Source organism: Lissotriton vulgaris, unplaced genomic scaffold (assembly GCF_964263255.1).
Source record: "Lissotriton vulgaris unplaced genomic scaffold, aLisVul1.2 SCAFFOLD_3264, whole genome shotgun sequence".
In the NCBI taxonomy this organism is placed as follows: domain Eukaryota; kingdom Metazoa; phylum Chordata; class Amphibia; order Caudata; family Salamandridae; genus Lissotriton; species Lissotriton vulgaris.
The window spans coordinates 181,848-204,617 of NW_028241676.1; the positions used below are offsets into that span (position 1 = coordinate 181,848).

At 46.5% G+C, this 22,770-nt stretch overlaps 1 protein-coding gene across 1 annotated transcript in view; it reads left to right on the forward strand.

The window, feature by feature from the left end:
* LOC147670593 (sialic acid-binding Ig-like lectin 13) overlaps positions 1-7,573 on the forward strand; it is a gene marked incomplete at its 3' end in the record, with an annotated part of 185,936 nt that extends 178,363 nt beyond the window's left edge. The window contains exon 3 of the mRNA XM_086948143.1: positions 7,268-7,573. Within this exon, the coding sequence (XP_086804269.1) occupies positions 7,268-7,573 (306 nt within the window). The remainder of the gene's footprint in view (positions 1-7,267) is intronic.
* Positions 7,574-22,770: the final 15,197 nt, after the last annotated feature.

Consider the following 22,770-nt stretch of genomic DNA (forward strand, 5'->3'; position numbering starts at 1 on the left):
ACCCAGGGCCGCCAGGGGCTGCAGCATGTATTATGCCACCCCTGGCTGGCCTCCTAAATTTGACACAACTGGCTGCATGACAGCTGGGGCGAAGTCGTGTAATCACACTTTGCTTTAGATATAGTAGCCCTATATCTAACCATACAATGGACACCCGAGTTCCTATCAGTCACTCCTATGGCAGGCCTTGACAATCCTGAAGGCAGAGTGCGTGGGCTCGTGTGAACTGTGTTCTGGCCCGAGCCGAGCCCGGTTGCAGCTTGCGGGATCAAGACCCAATGGCTGTTCCATGATAACGCGTACCACATCGGTAACTTCGGCGTCGCGTTATCAAGACATGTCGAGTAAGGTGTCATACGAATCGGGGTGCTGCCCTCTCACCAACCCTGGCGACGAGGTTAGCATCCCGCCCTTCTAGAGGGACACGACATGTACGTAACTGTGAACCCCGGTTAAAGTTAACGAAAGCCTCAGCTCCACAAAATGGATGCTGCCACCACAGACACGAGTCTGACCTCCTGCTGCTGGGAGTCCTTCCAGCGAGGAGCGCTTGGACAAAGGGTTTCCTGTCGAGGGCGGTGTTCGCACCGTCCCAGACAGGGTTTGTGTATTCTGGGTAGGTAGGGCTTTTGCAAGAAGGTGACTGCGGAGTGGCACCCCGGTGCTCACTACTCATCTGCCGGTTAGAACCAGTTCCAGGGGCGACAGCCCTGGCCTGGGGAAAGTCCGGCAGGGGAGAGGGGTGTAACTACCCCCTTCCTGGTCCCACCCTTAGGGCAGGACCTAGTCATACCCGCCCCTTTCTTTAGGATAAAGGCCGGAGCGGGGACCCTTCCAAATTAGATCATCTTTGAATCAAGAATACTTTCTACGAAAGGACTTCAAGACTCTTCTCAAGATTTCTCCCTTGTGGCTAAGGAGTAGTCACCCTGCATCAGCGGGCACCATCTAAGAACTCTGCGGTTTGCTGTAAGTCCTTCCTCAAGGAATCCGACGGCCCAGCTCGACGAGAACCGGCTTCCCTGGCACCTCTGACCTCTACCCACGTCATCAGCTCAGCTGTGATCTGTGGGTGCGACGAGACCTCGAGGGACCGGCCATCATCAGAACCTGCACGCTCTTAAAACCAGCACGACCATCGAGGTAACTCTCTGGTGAGTGCTCTGGGGTCCAAGAAGCCCCGACCCTGAGCCGCTCCAGCACCGAAGTGCAGTCTCCCAGCATCTCCACGATCTGCGTGGGGCCCTTCTGCTCGCTGCTCAGCACGTTGTCTGGTCACTAGCCGCTGGCTTGTGCCCTTCTGTGACGACATCCGAGAACCATCACTGCTGGTCTGGTTGCTCCAGACTGGCCCTTGCTTCCATCTTTGCGAGAAGCACCCCGGACCCTCCTGGTCCAACCAAGACGCCATCTTAGGCCCACCACGTGGCCCTGAGATCAGCCAAGGCTTGTTGCCCCATCCTGGGCCCAGCGACGCTGACAGCACCATCCTTCGTGGGACAGCTCGCACCTCCACCGTGGTCGCCGACAACGCCTCCTGGTCCGTGAGACTGCAGAGCCTAGCGTCGCCCACTCACCTGGTCGAGGTGACGGCCAACCGGTGCCTACCTGGTACCCTCTGACTACTGGCTAGTAGTACGAACTTGGTCCCCTCTGCTTTCAGGTTTCATCAATCTCTGATCCAGGCTTGGATCCCTACGAACTATTCATCACTGGTCGCCGGCCAGCAACTCCTTTTCTTCCGGCTCCTGGCTCGTCAGCGAAGACCCCGACGCCTGTAAGACTTGTGCAGCCGCAGCCCTCGTGGCTAGGTAACTCGGCATTTCGGTGCCTGCATAGCCTCCTTACTCTAGGGTCCCGAGTCCCTCGCTTCCGACTTGCCTTAACCTTTCCGTGTCCTCGGACACTTGTTTAAACGTGCACTTGAAGTATTTGCTAAAGAGATTTGGTTGTGCTTAGTACCCTGTCCTCATAAAGAGTACAGGGCTGTTGTGATTCTTAATAAATATACTGTTTATTTTCATAACACTTGTGTGGTGTCCTTTCACTGGGTGTTCAAGGGGTACATGTGTGGTAAACAGCTAGCTTAACGCGCCCTCTCGAGTCTTTAGCCTTAGACTGCTCGTATCCACGCTACTAGGATAGCTGGTCTATAGGTTGACTTACAACCAAACACCATAAGGGTCGTTGGAACGATACATAGCGGTCGCTAGAATAGCGAACGTTGCATATCGGGCCAACTTCTCACAGTGACATCCTGACAAAGTCAGTAACCCTTAATTATATATGCTAACATCACCTTTTATTGTGATGTTGCATCTGCCTTAGGTGGGAGGTAGTATGCCTATAGGATTCAAGCCCCTCTAGGGGTATATTGTGATATGATGGTATCACCAAAGGTATTTTTACCTACCTTCTTTAATTTATATGTAATTTAATGTTTATTAGTGTAGGTGTAATAAAAGCACTGATTGGACATTGATTTACTGAATGGTGTTTCTTATCAAGGAATTGAAGCTACTAGCCCAAATCACCTCCTCTGAGTAGGCCTTGGACTGAAAAGGTAAAACTGTCCTTGTAATGAGTCCCAGACTTGGTGCTGAGATGTGATGACCAACGGTGACGAAAAACTGCATACTGGGACTCATTATAAGGATTGTTTTACCTCTGGAATTTCTTAATCAAAAGTGTTACACACAGCACTTGCTTGTTGTATGTATTTTCATTAATGACAGAGAGGACTCACTGATTGGTTCATGACTGCGAATGCCAGAGTATACATTTTAGTTACTGACGCTCTAAAGTATTCCCCATGTGTTGGGCCGAAAAGCTCTGTCCATGTCCGTGCTTTTAAGCTGAAGCAAAAAAATAAAGAATTAAGGGGCACATTATCAAGGCAGGCGATATGAACTTTTCCCCGCTTTAGCGGCCATTTTCGCCCGCAAAGCGGCGATAATTTCATCGCCCTATTAGCAAGCTGTCGCTAACAGCAGTTAGAGACAGTTTGTAGGCGACAGCGAGTGGTTTGGGGCCCGCTCTGCATGTCAGTGATATTTATCGCTAATGACATGCAAAGTGGGCGTACCCAACCAGTTAGCGACTGAAAGCAGTCGCTAACGTCGCTATCGCCTATTAGCAAGGCAGGCGTAGCGATCAAAAAAATTGCGCTAAGCGCGAATATCGCTGAAAACGAACGCCTGCTCAGACCAATTCTTAGCCATTATATCTAATGGAAGGTAGATATTCTGGCTAAGTCCCCATTGGCGATAATGCGTGAATATCGCTGGATTACCAGCGAAATTCACGCATTTCGCCGCTAACGCCGGAAATTTCATCGCATTTGAGATCAACGTTGCTATTAGCACGTTATATCTGCGATAAAATCCGGCGATGCACGGCGATAGAAAAAGTAACGCTAAGCTTAGTTAGCGATAAATATCGCTACTTGTTGATAATATGCTCCTAAATTTTCACAATATGTGTAACTTATAATGTCCATATTGGTTTTTCTGGACTCCTCTGTGTCTTTCCTGCTGCAACTTTGGATTACAAATTTGATCCTGAATGAAACAATTATTCTTTTGTGTTGTGTATGTCTTCAGGAGTGCTTCCCTCTCTTTCCTTGTTGTTATTGTTATTGTTATTTTTGATTTGTAACGCGCCCAATCACCTGCAGGTCTCTAGGCGCTCGGAAATCGATGGTACGAACAATAACTTAGCAATACAGAAAATGCATCCACTAGCCTATATAGCACTCATGGACCTTCTAAACAGCAATGTTTTTAGCACCTTTCTAAAGCGTAGGAGGTTCTCTTCCCTGCGCAGCGACTCAGGTAGTGTGTTCCATAACTGAGGAACTAACACAGAGAAGGCTCTCCCTCCCTTGGTTACAAGTTTGTACCGGGGACAGACCAATAATTGAGAATCTGAAGATCTAAGAGTTCTCATTGGACTGTACACCACCAAGCGATCTTTAATGTAGGCGGGTGCCAGACCGTAGATTGCCTTATGAGCTATACACAGATTCTTAAATTCCACTCGCTCTTTGATAGGGAGCCAGTGCAGGCTCTGTAACAGGGGAGATGCTTTGGATCGTCTTGGTAGCCTAAAGATGAGACGTGCAGCATCGTTCATGACAACCTGTAACCTATTTGTCAGGGTTTTCGGCAGGTCGAGGAAGAGGGCATTTCCGTAATCTATCCTCGAGATCATGGTGGCTGCGATGATAGAGCGCAACATGGATTGGGAAAGAACGGGGACAAGCTTCCGTAGCTGTCGGATGATGTTGGTGCAGCTTCCCACCACGGAAGAGATCTGATTGACCATTGATAAATCGCAATCTAGTTTGATTCCCAGGCTCTTTACATTCAGGCTAGGTTTTGGAGCCGGGCCTAACTCCGCGGGCCAATAGAGGTCGCACCAAGGTGAGGTGGCAGATGGAATCACCAATACCTCGGTCTTGTCTGGATTGATTTTCAAGAGATTTTCCGTCATCCATTTTACTGTGTACCTCAAGATGTTCTGGGTTTGGAGTTGTGTGGCACTTGTGTTATCGACACTCAGCAACAGCTGCGTGTCGTCCGCATAGTTAAATACTGTACAGCCCATGCGCTCCAAAGAAGCAATCAGCGGTTGCAGGTAGAGATTAAATAGAAGTGGGGACAGGGCCAAGCCCTGAGGCACCCCACATTCTAGCGACCCCACCTCGGAGATTTCGTCCCCAAGTTGTATCCTTTGGGTCCTTCCCAAGAGGAAGGATTGCAACCATCTGAGGGCTAGGCCTTTGATACCAAAATCACTCACTCTTTCCAGGAGCAGAGCATGGCTGACGGTATCGAACGCCGCTGAAAGGTCTAACAGAATCAGGGCGCTCGGTTTCTTACCGTCAGCCAGGCCTCTCAATTCATCCAGCACCGAGAGCATCACCAACTCGGTGCTGTGATGAGCTCGGAACCCTGCCTGTCGTTCATGAAGTAAGTAGTGAGACTCCAGGTACATGGACAAGGATTTTAATACATGTTGTTCCAGTATTTTTGAGAGGAATGGTAGCTGAGAGATAGGCCTGTAGTTCTTTAGTACAGCAGGGTCTGCGCCTGGTTTCTTCAGCAGGGGTCTTACCCGTGCTTCCTTAAGTTCAGCTGGTATATGCCCTGTCTCCAAAGATCTATTTAGGAGGGAGATAATACGTTCCTCCAATAAGGGACGAGCTACCTGAAAGACTCTAGGTGGACACGGGTCCGCTGGAGATCCGGATTTGATTCTACCCATCAGCTGCTCCAGACTCAGTGTGTCAATCTCTGGAAACAGTGCGATGGTGCAGTCAACCGGTTTATGAGGGGCTGTAGGCATAGCCATCCCATTTGCCATGCCACTTTTTATCTCCTGGATAATAGTTCTCACTTTCTCCAGGAAGTATCCCTGAAAGGCATTGCAATTTATGGGAGACTGAGAGCTGTCAGGTTTTTTACTCAGCTCCGACAGGATCTTGAAAGTCTCTTTCTGAACATTAGCTGCCTTGCTTAGGTGGGACTCATAGTGTTCGGCTTTAGCAAGAGCGATAGACTTTTTGTATGAATTAAGAGAGGTTCGGTAGAGGTTCCTAGCTGAGTCCTGTTTAGTTTTCCTCCATCTTCTTTCCAAAGCTCTAAGCTTCCTTTTTTGGTCCCTCAACTATGGCGTAAACCATGGAGCCTCTTTGCCAGGTCCGTTTATTAGCTTTGTTCTTCTAGGTGCTATCTGGTCAATAGCTAGAGTCAGGCTCCGCGTTAACTCCGCGTATTCCCGGTCCAGACTATGGCCTGGGCTCGGAGACCGATCCCTAGGCGAGAGCACCTTGGTCAGGGTTATCAAATCATGTCTTGTTGACAGATTAATATAGGGTTTGCTTATGACTTCACCCTGAGAAGAACCAGGTTTATGCTTGAAAATGGTCCCTGTCCCCCAAACCTGTAACCGTAACTCAATGTATTACAAAATGTAATTTAGACAAAACAGAGATTCTGGTCATCATGAACATCTATGATTCTCACCTTTATTATTGGTAGCTGGAAGGTTATCCTTCAAAAGCACGGCATCAGTGGTTCAAAATCTTGGGTTGACATTTAACAATACGTTTTACTTTCACCAGCAAATTCTCAGTGTGACAGGAATGTGTTTTTCTATTCTGCGCTTTATGTAGAAATTTTTAGATGATCTGCATCTGGAAGTGCAAAAAAAGCAGTGGTAAATCACAAACAATCTTCCCTTCACCCCTGCTTAAGGTAAATGAGGACACTAAATTCAGAAGTGCTAAAACCATGTTTTGTTCTCTTCTCTGTAGTTTAAGATGAATTTAGGGGCATATTATCAAGGGGGTTTATCTCCGCTTTTTTGGCTTTAAAAGACAAGAAAGCGGATATAAAATGATCTCCCTATTACCTAGCTGTCGCTAACACCAGTTAGCGACAGCTAGTAGGAGATAGTGACCTTCTTGGGCCCCACTTTGCATGTCAGTGATATTTATCACTAATGACATGCAAAGTGGGTGTGCCAAGATGTTAGCGACTGGAAACAGTCGCTAACATTGCTACCTCCTATTACCAACTTTTGGAGATATTTGCGCTAAGCGCGAATATCTCCAAAAGCTAACACCTGCCCTGAGCAGTTCTTAGCCATGTCATCTAATGGGAGGTGGATAACATGGCTAAGAGCATTAGCTCGGTAATGCATGAATTTCGCTGACTTTTCAGCGATATTCATGCATTGCGGCCGATTTTTATCGCATTTGCGATAAACCTTGGTAATACCAAGGTTTATTTGCGGTAAAAATCGCCGCAGATCAGCGGTACATTTTTGTATCTAACTAAGCAATAGCTATAATTATCGCTATTGCTTGGTAATATGCCCCTTAGTTTGTCTTGCTCATCTTTGCTTAGCGCCAGCACGCCTATATGGGCAGCTGTTTGCACTTAACAACGTGTTTCATTCATTCATTCATTACAAAACTCGCGCATCCATCTGCATTTTTCATTCACTTACCCATCCAGCTCTTTTATGAGCGTAGGGGCATCTGAGTGTATGACCTGATGTACAAGGCTTTCTGATAGTGTGTTGTCATTTTATGCAGCATGTAAACCTACAATGTAACCATGACAACAAAACGGACCTTTATCAAATAAATCAGACATGTTGGCATCGTCGGACTTCTTTATAACTGCTGCTACATAGACGGTGTCTTTTATTAAAAACAATAATAATAATGTTGTGCATTTTGATTTCTGTCTCCTAGATCTTCAGGACACGCCAGAAATCTCTGTCCGTGATCGAGTGATGGAGGGTGAAACGGTGACTGCGCGTTGCACGGCGCCCGGAAGGTGCTCAGGCACCGCCCCGGAGATAACCTGGAGCCCAGAGTCACTGTTTAAATTCAATCAATCCCTTCATAATATTGATAATCTGGATGGTACCAAGATCTATACATCTACTATCACTTTCACAGCTTCGAGGGACCATAACAACAAAAGCCTGTCCTGCACCGCAAACTTTCCGGCTGTGGACAAACAAACTACAAAGAGCGTCATGCTGACTGTTGGATGTAAGTACGGCCTTTAACTAACTTCACAAAATAACACTTTTATGCATTGTAAGTATGAATAACATAAGACGATAAGACGTTTGTCCATCGAAAATCTATGTACGTTTATTTTCACTGAGGCGTTCAAGCCAGCATCTGGTCAATATTGCTGCAGTGCTTAATTTGTAAAAGAATGAGTGCCGATTTCTGGAAAGAGTAGAAGATTGTGTTCCTATACATTTGTAATCAATCGCATTTAATCAATCAATCAGCGGTTTGTAAAGCACAACTACTCACCCGTCAGAGTCTCAAGGCGCAGAGGGGCTGCTGGTCCCACTGGGTGTGGAGAATCATTAGAAGAGCCATTCTTATACGGTATGTACTTGTACTTAGTTTGTATAGGAGCTCACTGACCAAACCCTTTCTGGGTACAGGAATCTGCTTTATTACTCTTATGTGACTGTGTGAAGCAGCCTCAAACGTCCACCTTCCTTCACTAAAAGTGCAAACAAAGCACAGTCTTTTCTGTCTGTAATAATTGCTTAAGAGTATTGCTCTAATAATCCAATGTTGTTTGTATTATAGATATTTTTGGGTCAATTCATAAATAGCACGTAAGAGTGTGCAAAAGAGTCCTGCTGGAGAACTACTCTTCACGTTATCCAAAATGTCTTTGTGAAGGCAGAAGCTCTCCTCTGAGCTCATTCAGTCACTGCACTCTGTCCATGCAAGCACCTAAGTGAGCTCATACAGCCTCTCCTCTGAGCTCATTCAGTCACTGCACCCTGTCCATGCAAGCACCCAAGCAAGCTCACACAGCCTCTCCTCTGAGCTCATTCAGTCACTGCACTGTGTTCATGCAAGCACCCAAGCAAGCGCACAAAGGCTCTCCCCTGAGCTCATTCAGTCACTGCACTTTGTTCATGCAAGCACCCAAGTGAGCTCATACAGGCTCTCCTCTGAGCTCATGCAGTCACTGCACTGTGTTCATGCAAGCACCCAAGCGAGCTCACACAGCCTCTCCACTGAGCTCATTCAGTCACTGCACTCTGTCCATGCACGCACCCAAGTGAGCTCACACAGCCTCTCCTCTGAGCTCATTCAGTTACTGCACTCCGTCCTGGACAGATCATGCACTAATTCCGTTAGTATGGAAAACTGATAAGCCCTCGACTCTCACACCGACAGTGCGAGAAACACGCAATTGGTCTAAAATCCCGTTGGATCAGTGGACTCATGAGCTACAAAACTCAATTCCTTCAGTTGCTCAGACCCCATCAATGGCCAATGAAATGTTCAATGAATGGATAAAAAACTCTCTAAACACCACACTCCCCATTAAGAAAACTGTCTTAAAATGATCTAGGATCTCTGCTCCCTGGTACTCGGATGAGCTCCGGGAGAAAAAGTGCTACTGCAAAAGACCAGAACTTAAATGGCGGCTGGTATATGCCGAATCAGACAAAACTATTTATAGAGAGGCCATTAAAGCCTATAAAAAAGACATAAAGAGCCCTCAATCCCTACATTATTCCCATAAAATTGCAGAAGCCAGCTTCAGCTCCAAGGAGATCTACAAAATTGTAAAAAGTCTCATTAACCTCCCAACGCCTCCACTTATCGATAAAAATCCTTTGCTCCGCTGCGAAGATCTGGCTAATTTCTTCTTCCAAAAAATCGATCTTATATACTCCTCCTTTCCATCCTCAGAGCAGACTAGATCGAAGGAGATACCTCTATGTCCCCTACAAGAAAACCAATCCAACTCCCCCCCTGTGCTGGCGGAATTTCCCCTGATGAAAGCGGACCAACTCCCCTCCCTCATGCGTCAGGTGAAATCGGGCTCCCCTAGTGACCCAGCACCTCCACATATCCTAGTCTCTGCTATACAGGCCATCTTCCCTACTTTGCTAGAAGTACTTAACACCTCGATCTCCACCAGCACAGTCCCAGTGACTTGGAAACAGGCCATGGTGAGGGCCCTTGTCAAAAAACCCAACTTGGACACTAAGAATCCTAACAACTTTCGCCCGATCTCCCTGCTGCCCTGGGCAGCCAAAATTCTGGAGAAATACATAAATAGTCTATTAACAACCTTTCTTGAACAAAACCAGCTGCTCGATCCCTCCCAGACAGGCTTCCGGCCCAAGCATGGGACCGAGACTGCATTACTGGCTGTCACAGAGGAGTCCAGTAAGATCTTAGATCGGGGAGGATCGGTGGCAGTCATCCTCCTCGATCTGAGCGCTGCATTTGATACCGTTAACCACGGCATCCTTTTGCAGCGTCTCCTGGATACTGGAATATCTGACAGAGCCCTGGAGTGGTTCAGGTCTTACCTGAACGACAGATCCTTCCAGGTATATGAGGGCAATGCCACCTCCACCAGTAAGCCTCTGGGCTGTGGAGTCCCGCAGGGATCATCGTTGAGCCCGACGTTATTCAACGTCTATATGAGGCCGATGGCTGAGATCGTCCGTCCGTATGGTATCAAGATCATTACCTACGCAGACGATACTCAGCTGGTGGTTTCTCTGGCTCAGGAAGGGGGCTCCTTAGCGGGCGTGGATCTTGCAGGCTGTCTGGAGATAGTCAAGAGCTGGATGACCAAGTCTTGTCTCAAACTCAATGGAGACAAGACTGAGGTTATGCTTCTGGGTCGGCTCGCACCATCTTCCACCGATGCTTTTTGGCCACCCTGCTTAGGCCCTGTCCCGGCACCCAAGGATACCATCAAGAGCCTTGGTATCTGGCTGGATAGGTCCCTGTCATTTGACCAGCAGGCAATAAGACTATCTGCCATCTGTTTCGGCATCCTCAGAGTCATCAGAAAAATCCTCCCTCTACTCCCCTTTGAAGCAAGAAAGACCGTGGTTCTGGGCCTGATCCAATCCCGGCTGGATTTCGGGAACGCCCTATACCTGGGAGCCCCTGACTTCACTCAACGCAAACTGCAATTGATACAAAACTGCGTCGCCCGGACTCTTTTACAAAGCCCCGCAGATCATCAGTAAAGTCTGGGCTGAGGAGACTACACTGGCTCACCGTTAGGGAAAGAGTCAGCTTTAAATCTCTCTGTATTGCACATCAGGCCTTCTGGTCTTTAGGCCCAGTAGTCAATCAATCCCTCATTACACCCTACCACCCTGCCAGACAGCTGCGTTTAACCCATGCCACTCTGGCCACTGTTCCTAAAATAAAGAAAACAAGATCGGGAAGCCGCTCTTTTTCCTATAATGTGGCCAAGACGTGGAATGCTCTCCCCCAGCATCTAAGGTTCAACCCCGATCTCATCTCATTTCGTAAACAGCTGAAAACCCTCCTGTTTAACAATCAGTAGTTCGGGTGGATATTCTTCCTTTAAGCAACCAAAGTCTCAGCTGTAATCTCAGCGCTTGGACGCCTCAGGGCAGCTATGTGCGCTCTATAAAAATCATTTTCATTTCATTCATTCCATGCAAGCACCCAAGCGAGCTCACACAGGGTCTCCTCTGAGCTTATGTAGTCACTGCACTGCGTGATGCAAGCACCAAGGCGGACTCACACAGACTCTCTTCTGAGCTAATGGTGTCACTGCACTGTGTTCATGCAAGCACCCGAGCAAACTCACACAGCCTCTCCTCTGAGCTCATTCAGTCACTGCACTCCGTCCATGCAAGCACCCAAGTGAGCTCATACAGGCTCTCCTCTGAGCTCATGCAGTCACTGCACTGTGTTCATGCAAGCACCCAAGCAAGCTCACAATGGCTCTCCCCTGAGCTCATGCAGTCACTGCACTGTGTTCATGCAAGCACCCAAGCGAGCTCACACAGCCCCTCCACTGAGCTAATGCAGTCACTACGTTCATGCAAGCATCCAAGCGAGCTCACTCCGCCTCTCCACTGAGCTCATGCAGTCACTGCACTGTGTTCCTGAAAGCGCCCAGGCAAACTCACACAGCTTCTCCACTGAGCTCATGCAGTCACTCCACTGTGTTCATGCAAGCACCAAAGCAAGATCATACAGGATCTCCCCCCGAGCTCATGGTGTCACTTCACGGTGTTCATGCAAGCACCCAAGCAAGCTCACACAGCCTCTTCTCTGAGCTCATGGTGTCACTTCTTGAATTCTTGTGTGGTGGGAAATTCGTTAACCTGCACACTTGTATACTCGTTCTTTTAAAATTGTGCTTGTATCTTTTTAAAACAAGAGTGGGAATTGAATTGTGGGGGGGGGAAATATTAGATTGTGTATTTGCACACATTATTTTTAAAACACTGCATTTGTGCTCAAAAGAAGCTCTGAATAGAAGCAGGTATAGGAAATAAGCGTACTGACTCTGGAATACCTAGATTCTGGACTGTTCTCGCGGTGTCCGTCTGTGTGAGGGGACCCGCCATATTGAGGTCGGTGGTCTAGTCTTTTTACCACCCTAGACCTACATAAGCTGCACGCTGGCATGGCTGCGCAGCTAAGCTATGTGAATTCTTGTGTGGTGGGAAGATCGTTAACCTGCACACTTGTATACTCGTTCTTTTAAAATTGCGCTTGTATCTTTTTAAAACAAGAGTGGTAATTGAATTGTGCGGTGGAAATATTGGATTGTGTATTTGCACACATTATTTTTAAAACACTGCATTTGTGCCCAAAGGAAGCTCTGAATAGAAGCAGGTATAGGAAATTAGCACACTGACTCTGGAATACCTAGATTCTAGACCGTCCTCGCGGTGTTTGTCTGTGAGAGCGGACCCGCCATTTTGAGGTCGGCGGTCTAGTCTTTTTACCGCTCTCAACCTACATAAGCTGCACGCTGGCGTGGCCGCGTGCAGAGGGTGCGCCGCTGGTGCACCAAAGGCGTGCCTAAGGCAAGCCCATCTGCGCCCGTCCGCGCACTGGTCGCGCCCAGTTCCAGCCATGCTGCCCGATTTGATGTGGGGGTGATCCTAGTAAGAGGATCTGCTACTCCAGTGAAGAGTTAAAAGAGATAGGTAAGTCAGCAAGCGATAAGACTGCCACACTCTGCTTTGAGGAAACAGCTGGTATAACAACTGATTTTGTCAGTAAGGGGGTAATAGTGGGAGTGTTACTTAATGTCAGGTCCCTTCCTAAACATCATGTGGAGATCCACTGCTACTGGATGCTCACTGCCTAGATGTTCTCTTTATGACCAAAACCTGGACTCAGTCGGGACTGGAGGTAGAACTTGGTTTGGCCTGTCCTCCGGGTTATAAGATTTTCCACAAACTACGAGCTAGAGGACGAGGAGGTGGGTTAGGGATCATTTTCAAGGAGACGCAGGATCTTGGTCAATTAGAGATGGACGAAGTCGAAGGCTTCGAACTTCTTGGCTATTCACTCAAAGTTCCTAGAGGCTGCTTACTGGGGGCATTATTTGCTACAGACCCCAGGAGTGGTGAGCTCGCCTCATCTACAGGGACTCATAGACATCATTTGTAATATGGCTCTTACCCACTCCAACCTGCTTCTCTTGGGTTATTTTAAACTCTGGTGTAATGGAAACTTAGACTCTGGATATAGTAATCTCATCCAGGCCTTTGAGAGCCTGTGTCTCTACCAGTGGATTAATGAAGCTACTCATAAGGAGGGGAATACATTGGACTTGGTTTTCTCTAAAGAACAGACCTTGGGCGCAGTAGAGATCCATCCAGTTGGCTGGTCCGACCATCATCTTATTAAGTTTCATATATTTGACTCTAGAAGGGCTCGACCTGTTATTAGAGAAATAAGGATGTTCTGGAGTAGAGATTGGAGAGGATTGCTAAAAAAAAGACTGATTCTTCCTCAATATTTTCCTTTGAAAATGACTTTGATAATGATAGAACGGTGGAAGATAATTATATGGACTTTTGAGATCAGATTCAGAGCCAACTTGATCAGATTGCCCCTATAAAAACTGCAAAAAGACTGGCAGGCCGTCAGCCTGCTGGTATAATGACCATCTTAAATCTTTAAAATTGACCTGTAGACAGGCTGAGTGTAAATGGAGGAAGTTCTATTCAGATGAGGACAAAGCATCCTGGAAGGCTGCATTAGTTGAATATAGGAAGGGAATTAATCTGGCCAAATCTGAATACTTTGCTAATATTATCCTAAACTGAAAAAACAATTCTAGAACAATTTTTAAAATAATGAAAGATATGACGATCCCAGATTGCACACAGTCCAAAATTCTGCCAACTCAAGCGCTGTGTAATAGTCTGGCGATTTTCTTCATGAATATAATAAATAACATCATTGATGGACTGAATAGGAATAATCCTCCCATGAAAGGAAATCTTATTGATGAAACCAATCACGAGATTTAGAGAAGGATAAAAGGGCAGAGTTAGGCCGCTTGGGCTTGTTGAGCTACTTTGAGCCACCCTCGGACGAGATTTTTAACAGAACTGCCATGAGTTTGTCCTCAGGGTCCCCTTTAGACCCCTTGCCCCATAATATATGGAAGGAACTGGGCCCAGAGGTTTGTCCTATCTTGCGTCTGATCTGCAACAGCTCCTTAACCTCTGACTTAGTGCCAGCATGCTGGAAACGGGCGGTGGTTACTACACTTTTGAAAAAAAGGACACTTGACCCATCCTGCGCAGGCAGTTTTAGACCAATCTCACTCTTACCTTACCCGATTAAAATCATTGAACGGCTGGTCAGTAATACCTTGGCGCAGTTCTTGGAATCTAATTCCAGGCTGGTTGACATTCAGTTTGGCTTCCGACCTGGCCATGGAACTGATACTTCTCTGGTAACCATGTTGGACGACCTCCGAATGCGGGCAGACAGGGGACAATCAAGCATTCTTATATTGCTTGACCTGTCTGCTACTTTCGATACGGTCAACCATTGCATTCTGCTGACCAGGTTGGAAGAAGTTGGGGTGTCAGGGACGGCCCTAGAGTGGTTTCGCTCTTACTTATCTGACAGATGTCAGGCGGTCTCCCCCCCGCCGTATCAGTCTAAATTCTCCAATATCCACCATGGTGTTCCTCAGGGTTTGGCGATAAGCCCTATTCTTTTTAATATCTATATGAGACCCTTGATTGGAATCATAAAGGCTCATGGTGTGAAAGTGGTGAATTATGCCGACAACACCCAACTTCTCTTCTCTCTAGAGGGCAATCAGTCGATTTCTCTGGCAACTTTTCACGACTGCATGCAGGACACTGCCCATTGGTTAAGAACCAACTCACTTCAATTTAACTCAGACAAAACTAAAGTCTTATACTGCACTGTGGGGAGGATTCCTTCTACTTTTCTGGACCATTTTTGGCCCTCTCCTAATATGTCCACTTTGGTTCCAGTTAAAGGGGTACGGAATCTGGGAGTGATGTTTGACATGAATTTAACCATGGAAATGCATGTAAAGAACGTGGTAGGGAATTGTTTTTCTCTGATTAGAGCACTAAGGAAGATCCTTCCGCTGCTGCCACAGACGGCAAGAGCATTGGTCGTTGGTAGCATAATCCTCAGTAGACTTGATTACTGTAATGCTCTACTGTTGGAGGCTCCTACATTTTTGATTGAGCGCCTCAAAAGAGTCCAAAACGTGGCGGCCAAACTGGCACTGATGGAACCACAACGCTCATCAGGTTCACTGGCCCTTGCAGAGCTTCACTGGTTACCTATAATGCGGAGAGTCCAGTTTAAGTCTCTGTGTTTGATCTTTAAAGCCCTTCATGGCCATGGGCCTACACCTCTTCAAGAGACATTTGCATGGTACACTCCAACAAGGTGCCTTCGCTCTGCCACCGCCTGTTTGGTGAAAGTTCCGAAAAAATGAAGAGTCAGGTCAGGAATCACGGCATTCAGCTCGGCGGTTGCCAAGCTCTGGAACAACTTTCCTTTAGAACTTAGACAGCTGCAGGATCTTCTACAGTTTAGGAAGAATATCAAAACATGGCTGTTTCCTGGAGCCTGATAGGCTGGAACTGCCATGTTGGTTTAAGATTTTACATGGCTTTTTCTGAGCCTGGCAGGCTGAAACAGCCATATCAGTCTACAATGTTCTTTCCCCACTGCTCGATGAGGATTCATGTACTATAGCACCAAGATACCCGCTGGGTGATTGTTGCGCTCTACAAATACTGTATACAATACAATACAATACAATACTTCACTGTGTCCAGGCAAGCACCCGAGTGAGTTTACAAGGCTCTCCACTGAGCTCATGCAGTCACTGCACTGTGTTTATGAAAGCACCCAAGTGAATGAACAAGACTCCACTGAGCTCAAGAAGTCACTGCACTGAATTGATGCAAGCACCCAAGCAAGCTCACGCAGGCTCTCCTCTGAGCTCATGCAGACACTGTACTGTGCTTATGCAAGCACCAAGGCGAGCTCACACAGGCTCTTATCTGAGCTAATTGTGTCACTGCACTGTGTTCATGCAAGTACGCAAGCGAGCTCACAGAGCCTCTCCTCTGAGCTCATGGTGTCACTGAACTGTGTTCACGCAAGCACCCAAGCGAGCTCACAGAGCCTCTCCTCTGAGCTCATGGTGTCACTGCACGTTGTTCATGCAAGCACCCAAGCGAGCTCACACAGGCTCTCCTCTGAGCTCATGCAGTCACTGCACTGTTTCCATGCAAACCCCCAAGTGAGTTTACAAGGCTCTAAGCTGAGCTCATGCAGTCACTGCACTGTGTTCATGCAAGTACCCAAGTGAGTTTGCAAGGCTCTCCACTGAGTTCATCAGACAGCAAAAAGGAGACCACTCGGGTGCCTACTGGGCTCAGGCAGACACTCATCTGAGTGCATGCAAGCACTCCACTGAGCTCACCCAAATCATCTCTCTCATGTACCAGTAGAGTTCAAGCTGGCCCTTCACTCAGCTCATGTCAGCAGCCAACTGATTGTATGTAGGTACTCAAGATTTTTCAGACACCCAGTAGAGTTCCAGCAGGATCCTACTGTAGCTACTGCAGGGACAACACTGACCTACCATAGTAACATCACATATTCTGCTCTCCCCCACCTGACCTGAAAATATTCAATGCTGCCAGTTAGTGTGGCTCTTGCAGTCGAACAATTGAGCTACTAATGGCACACAACAGAATCTCTACAGGCACCGATGAGTTTTGTAGGAACGTTCTGAACAATCTTATGCACCCCATTGAGCTGCTGTGGTGAAGGCCCTGAAATCCTACAGTCACCCAACTGTATGTGATGGAGTAAGTGTATGAATATGTGGTGTGTCTGGTGGAAGAGCCTATGAGGGCACGCCCCGTACCTAATGAAGCCCATCAGTGACATATGTATGAGCATTCTTGGAGACACAAAAGCCACCCTTCATAATCTAGTGCTACATCAGTGACATATTGTCTAAATTCTTTGTGACATGCTATCATATCTGCCTTTCTGTGGCCCATCTACGACATATTGTGTTCACTTTTCACACAAATGGTTGTGGAGAAAACCCTTTCCTTGTTATTTGGTTTATCAGCTATTTGGTGATATAAAACGGAAAAGCAGAATCTCTCCATGTGTGACAGTAGTGGCTGTTTCATGAGAATGCCAAGCTGATATTTGAGGTCTAAAAATTAATTTTCTAAAAATGGGAATCATATTTTTTGGGACAAAATTGCAGATTTGTTTTTGAAAATTACATGTTTCTGTTTGGGAAAATCAAACCCACTGATCCAAAATGTGCTTTCATTTCAAGGTGAAATGTTCACATTTTCAGAAACTGGCACACTGACAAAGTGACAGCAATTCTGGCACTTATTTGTAATTGATGCTTATGTAGGATCAGATTACATTGAATTGAGTAGGATAGACTTTGCTTATGTTGGTTCTTTGGAACCCACGAGCGCTTTAATTTATAGTTACTATTTCATCACTTGCAAGAAGACCTTCATCATTAATATTAATAATGTTTTGTATATCATCACTTCCGCTGTCTGAACACTAAGGGGCATATTTACAAGCCCCTATCGCCACCACAACGTCACTTTTTGGAATGTTGTAGTGGTAATAAGGGCTTCGCCTTATTTACAAGGCAGAGTTAAGCCACTTAGTGTGGCTTAACACTGCCTTGTAAATAAGACACCCTTTCACTCTACACTTAGGGCCCGATTCCAATCTTGCTCGCAAGGGCTCCTGATGGATCTGTCAGGAGGAGTTTGAGTCGCGAGTGTGATTTCTGACAGACTTGTCCCGCCGTATGAGCGAGCAAGTATGATGTAAATATCACCTCATGCTCTGAGTAACCCATACCCGTCAGCGAAGCCCACTAGAAGACTACAACATGGCCGACTCGTGCAGCGCAATAGGTCCGATTTCCGAGCGACCAAGTACGATGCATGTACCAAGCAGCCGGATCGACTCGGAGTCTCTGACTCGAAAAAGCTTTGGGAAGGGGACTTTGGGTGCCATAGCGCGACCCCCTTCACCCATAGCCCTACGACTGGGTCATAGGGGTGACCCAAGGGTCCCCTAACACATGAATGTACGGTGCGGGGGGCACCGACACGTACCAATGGCAGGGGGTGCCCTTTTCCGCAACATACTTTGTTCTCAATGGAAGCCTATGTACGCAACGTACAGCAGGCTCCCATAGACTTTAATAGGGCTCATGAGCGACCCGAGTCCATCAGCGCATACTTGCATTGTACTCAGGCGTTTCAGAGCCCTGGAGCAAGAGTTGTTTGGAAAGCTCTAAGAAACCAAGTCGGCCCTAGGGCTTTCCGAGCGAGATCGGAATCGGGCCCTTAGCGTGAAAGGGGTGGGCAATGGGTGTTGCTGTGGGCGTTTCACTGCAACACTCATTGATTTTGACTTTGTCCCATATTTACAAGGGTGGCGTAAATATGAGGGAGCACCAAACCAGGAAAACATTGTCTTACCCTGTGTCATGGATAATGTATTCGTCCTGTACATTCATTTGGCCAATTAAGTCATTCACTGAACCCCCTCTGGACGAAACAGTAGCTGGTGTATAAAGCAACACTCGCCTGCCAACTCCTTCAGCACTGTTACTAAAAGGGATATCATCATGTATTCTATGGGAACTGTGTTAAAGGATTACCCACGTGTCCCTATGACACCTATATTTAATTCTTTCTCACTGCATACACTAATGACATGTGCCTTGTTGGAGTCTGGAGTCTGTACAGCAGCCATGCTTCAATGTCCAAATCCCCTCATCACTTCATTGGGTTCATCCTTCTCCTCAACCAGAATTCAATCAATCAACCTGGGTTGATAAAGCGCAACTACTCACCCTTGAGGGTCTCAAGGCGCTGGAGGTGGGGTGGGGGGGGGGGGAGACTCTGCATCGTACCTCACCCAGGCCAGTCTGCCAAACTGACACTAGCTCTCCTTTCCACTTCAATATACTTGAACAAATCCACACAGCTCTATGGTGACCTTTCACAAATTCTGCTGGCTTAAATAGTGAATGGCGTTACACAAGCATTATCCCATCTCGCCTACCATTCAGGATACCAAATCTGTGAACCTGCATCTGACCGTGAAGACCTTGCTTTCTGGCCGATGCCCAGTATAGCTACTTGATAGCTATAGAGGAGATGGGCTGTGGACTACCCCCTTCGGCCTTCACCTACCCCGGAGGACATTGGGTAGATCTTACTTCTTCTCTCCATCGTGCTCTCCATCATACCTCTTTACTCCACCCACTTTCTCCTTTATGCTCCATTTGCTCTCCTCTCTGCTCTCTAATTGTTTTTTCATTGAGACCTAGCCACTTGACTGATGCCGGGTGGAGCTACCTGATAGCTATAGAGGAGATGGGCTGTGGGCTTCCCCCTCAGCCGTCACCTACCCAGCTGGTCTTTGGGCAGACTCTCCTTCATCTCTCCATCCATCATATCAGCATCCTTTCTCCCTCCTACACTTTACCTCACTCCCTTACCCTTCTAAGCTCCATTTATTTCATCTTCCGACTGTTTTGAAATTTTTTCTTGTGACTGTTGTAATTTTGTAGAACCTTATGTAAAGCACTCTGATACCCCCGGCGCTAGGCAGCGCTATATAAAACTCAAATAAGTTAATAAATTATCATTGTTTGGGTCTATCTGGGATCTGACCAGTTCCCTCTCTTCGGCATTGAAACCTGTTTTATCACCCTGTCACTCTATGGAGCAACTTTAATATATCAATATATTCATTGGCCTGCATTTGTAGTATTCAGTAAAAGGTGACATCCTACAATGGATCAGTCATTTCCATGTCTTATAACTTTATGTACTTCTCCTATTTGGCCCCATGTCCTATTCTATTCATTGCTTTTCTCACTTTCTTTGCTATGTCCTTTATCCTCCTTTACATCTGCTCCAGCTCCTTTGTCATCCCCTTCAACACCCACTTCCAAGTCCAAAGATTCATTGCTCTGTGTACTCTTGTCTTCATCTTCTCTTCAGGTGGCATTGTATACTCCAGCCTCTGTCCCACGGTTGTATTCCAAGAGTCTCTCTTTGAAAGATTTCATACTCCTGCCTGTTCTTTCTTCCCACCATCCCGAATCTTACTGCTTCTCTCACCCCTGCCCTGTTTCACTTTTCACCATGAGTTCCTACAATTAACCCAATTTCACATTCCGTGTTCTCTCCGCTCTTTCTGGCCCTTTCCTCTCACTCACTCTCACACATTCACTACAACCTCTTGTCATACCCTGGCTCTTACCAGCTTCTAATGAGTCTCATGTTGGTTTTCCTCCTTTGCTCTGTGCTCCCCTCTTTGTCTTCCAACCCTGACCATGCCACTGCCATTTGGAATCACTTTGGAATCACTTTCATTCTGTAGGTCTTTCTTCTTGGTCCTATCTACTGCTCTGCTAGTGCTCCCCCACTGTAATGGCTTGATTTTCTGAGTAGGTGGGATCAGCCCCCAGGGGCCCCTCCAACCCAGCCAGAACGTACTCACCTTCCCTCCTCAGGACCACCTATCCAGGCACCTGGTACCTACCTGAGGATGGGGAACTCGCAATATACAAGCTCATATTATTAAAAACACCACTAAATCTATAGGGATACTAAGAATACTCACTGATTACTAGGGATATCCATACCCTACACCACACTTATTCACATCAGTTGGTCTCGCGGCCACCCTGACCCAGACCGTTCTACCCTAGGGCAGATATGACACACAATCCGGTGCGTCTACACACGGGCCTGCAGAACCCAATGCTCCCTTTTCCAAAGTGTTCGCAATCCTGCAAAACTACACACTAGTTCGACCACCTAGTGCTCTCATTTACTCAAGCCACAATCCAGTGGGTATACACACTGGTTCGACCCCCCCAGTGCTCTCATTAACGCCGCATATCAACGACGACCACATTCCTATGAACACCTATACATATATATATATATATGGGGAAGTCTCTTCACTAAGGGTCTGCTACTACAATAATATTATGGGATGGTGTACTAACTTAGTCCCTTGGTTGCAAGTCTCCTCTCTCCCTCACTATTACTTACCTGATCAGGGGTAGCATCTGTTCAAACAGTAATACTTACCAGGAAAGATTATCCTTACTGTATGAGGACAAAGATATACACACTATGTGATTGAGTTATTTCTTGATTTAAGCGCTCCTACCCCCCTTTTTGATCCATCAGTGGCTCAACGGCAACTGGCTTGAAGCCAGGATAACTTTATCATAAAAGAACTCATGCACACTAATTCACTAATTAATGGGGTCATTTATTATTAGTACAATATAAGCCTTTACACAGATCTGACAAAGACTATAGGTAGAACACACTGCTTGAAAGAGAAGGATTAAACATAACAGGAACACTCCGCTGAAAGGGAAAAGATTGGACATAAAGTGTAAGTGTAACTAATTCAGACTACCTCACCTATTAGAAGGAAGATTTCTCTCTCTGCCTCTGGTGGGATTAGGGCTCTCTCTCTGTCTCTCCCTCCTTCACCACATCACCACGCCTCTGGTTCAGTTGCTCCAGCTGACAGCCTTCTTTGATGCTCTCTGCACTGCTTTCTCTCTCCTCATCTTCAGCAATCGTCTGGCTTCTTTCTCCATTCAAGAACTGCACTCTATTCTGCAGCTTCAGCAGACATCCTCTCTCTCTCTGCAAGCTGTTCTGAGCTCCAAGCTGTTCTGAGCTCCCAGCAGTTCTGTGCTCCAAGCTGTTCTGAGCACCACGCTGAACTGCACACCACGCTGGACTGACCTCCAAAACTGAACTGAACTGAGCACTCCTCCTCTCCTGTAGCTCACTAATATGGATTCCTCTCCCCTCATGGAAATTTCCACCGGAGGGCTGTCTCCTACCGAATTCCTGTGCCAGCTCCCAGGCTTCCACGCAACCGCAGTGGCCATCTGCTTGTTACGTCTGGGCCCAAGAGAAAAACACATTTCTCGGATAAGAAGCAGTCCTAACTGGATTTTCCCTCTAGCACAACAGCCTTAACTAAAAACATTGCCTTTGCCCTGAAAAGCCTCTCAGCTTCATCAAGATGGAGTTCCTCTAGCTCTAGGCCTGTAGGCCTGAAAAGGGGTGAAATGCTCCTTAGCTCTGTCAGAATACCTACATAAACCATACCAATGTGTCTAATATGTCAAAGCCAATAGGCAATAGACAGGTGAAAGTCAAGAATAAAGGCATATTAAGCAGCTATCCTCTTCTAGATCTGGAAAAAAGGGCTTAAAAGGGCCAACACAGGCTAAGAATACCTATACTAGATGCGAGCAAGATTAATGATCTATATCACTGCTAAATAAAGCCAAAAACTCTGCCATAACATTCCACCCTTAGATCCTTATCTTGCGAGCATCAATAAACAACAACAACCATCTAAACAAACATCAACATAATCTATCCAACATAGGCTAAGAATACCTATCCTAGATGTGAGCAAGATTAAGATCTATATCACTGCTAAATAAAGCCCAAAAAACTCTGCCATCCACCCTTAGATCCATCTTGCGAACATCTTATAAACAATAACATCCAGATAAACAAACATCAACACAATCTATCAACAAATCAAAACCTAAAAAACTCCCTAAAAACAATGACAACTCAAGGAAATTCCACCTGAAACTCAATTGTAGGGAATAGAAACCTAAAAACAAATCAAAGCACCCTTGACTTGAATGCTGAAACATATCTGAGATTGGATCTGATAACAACAGAAACTAACCAAAGCATCCTCAAACTAAATGTGCCTCAACTTCTAATGATAACTGGTGAAATCTAGTGATGTAGGGACTTATGTGTTGAATGAAAACAGCAAGG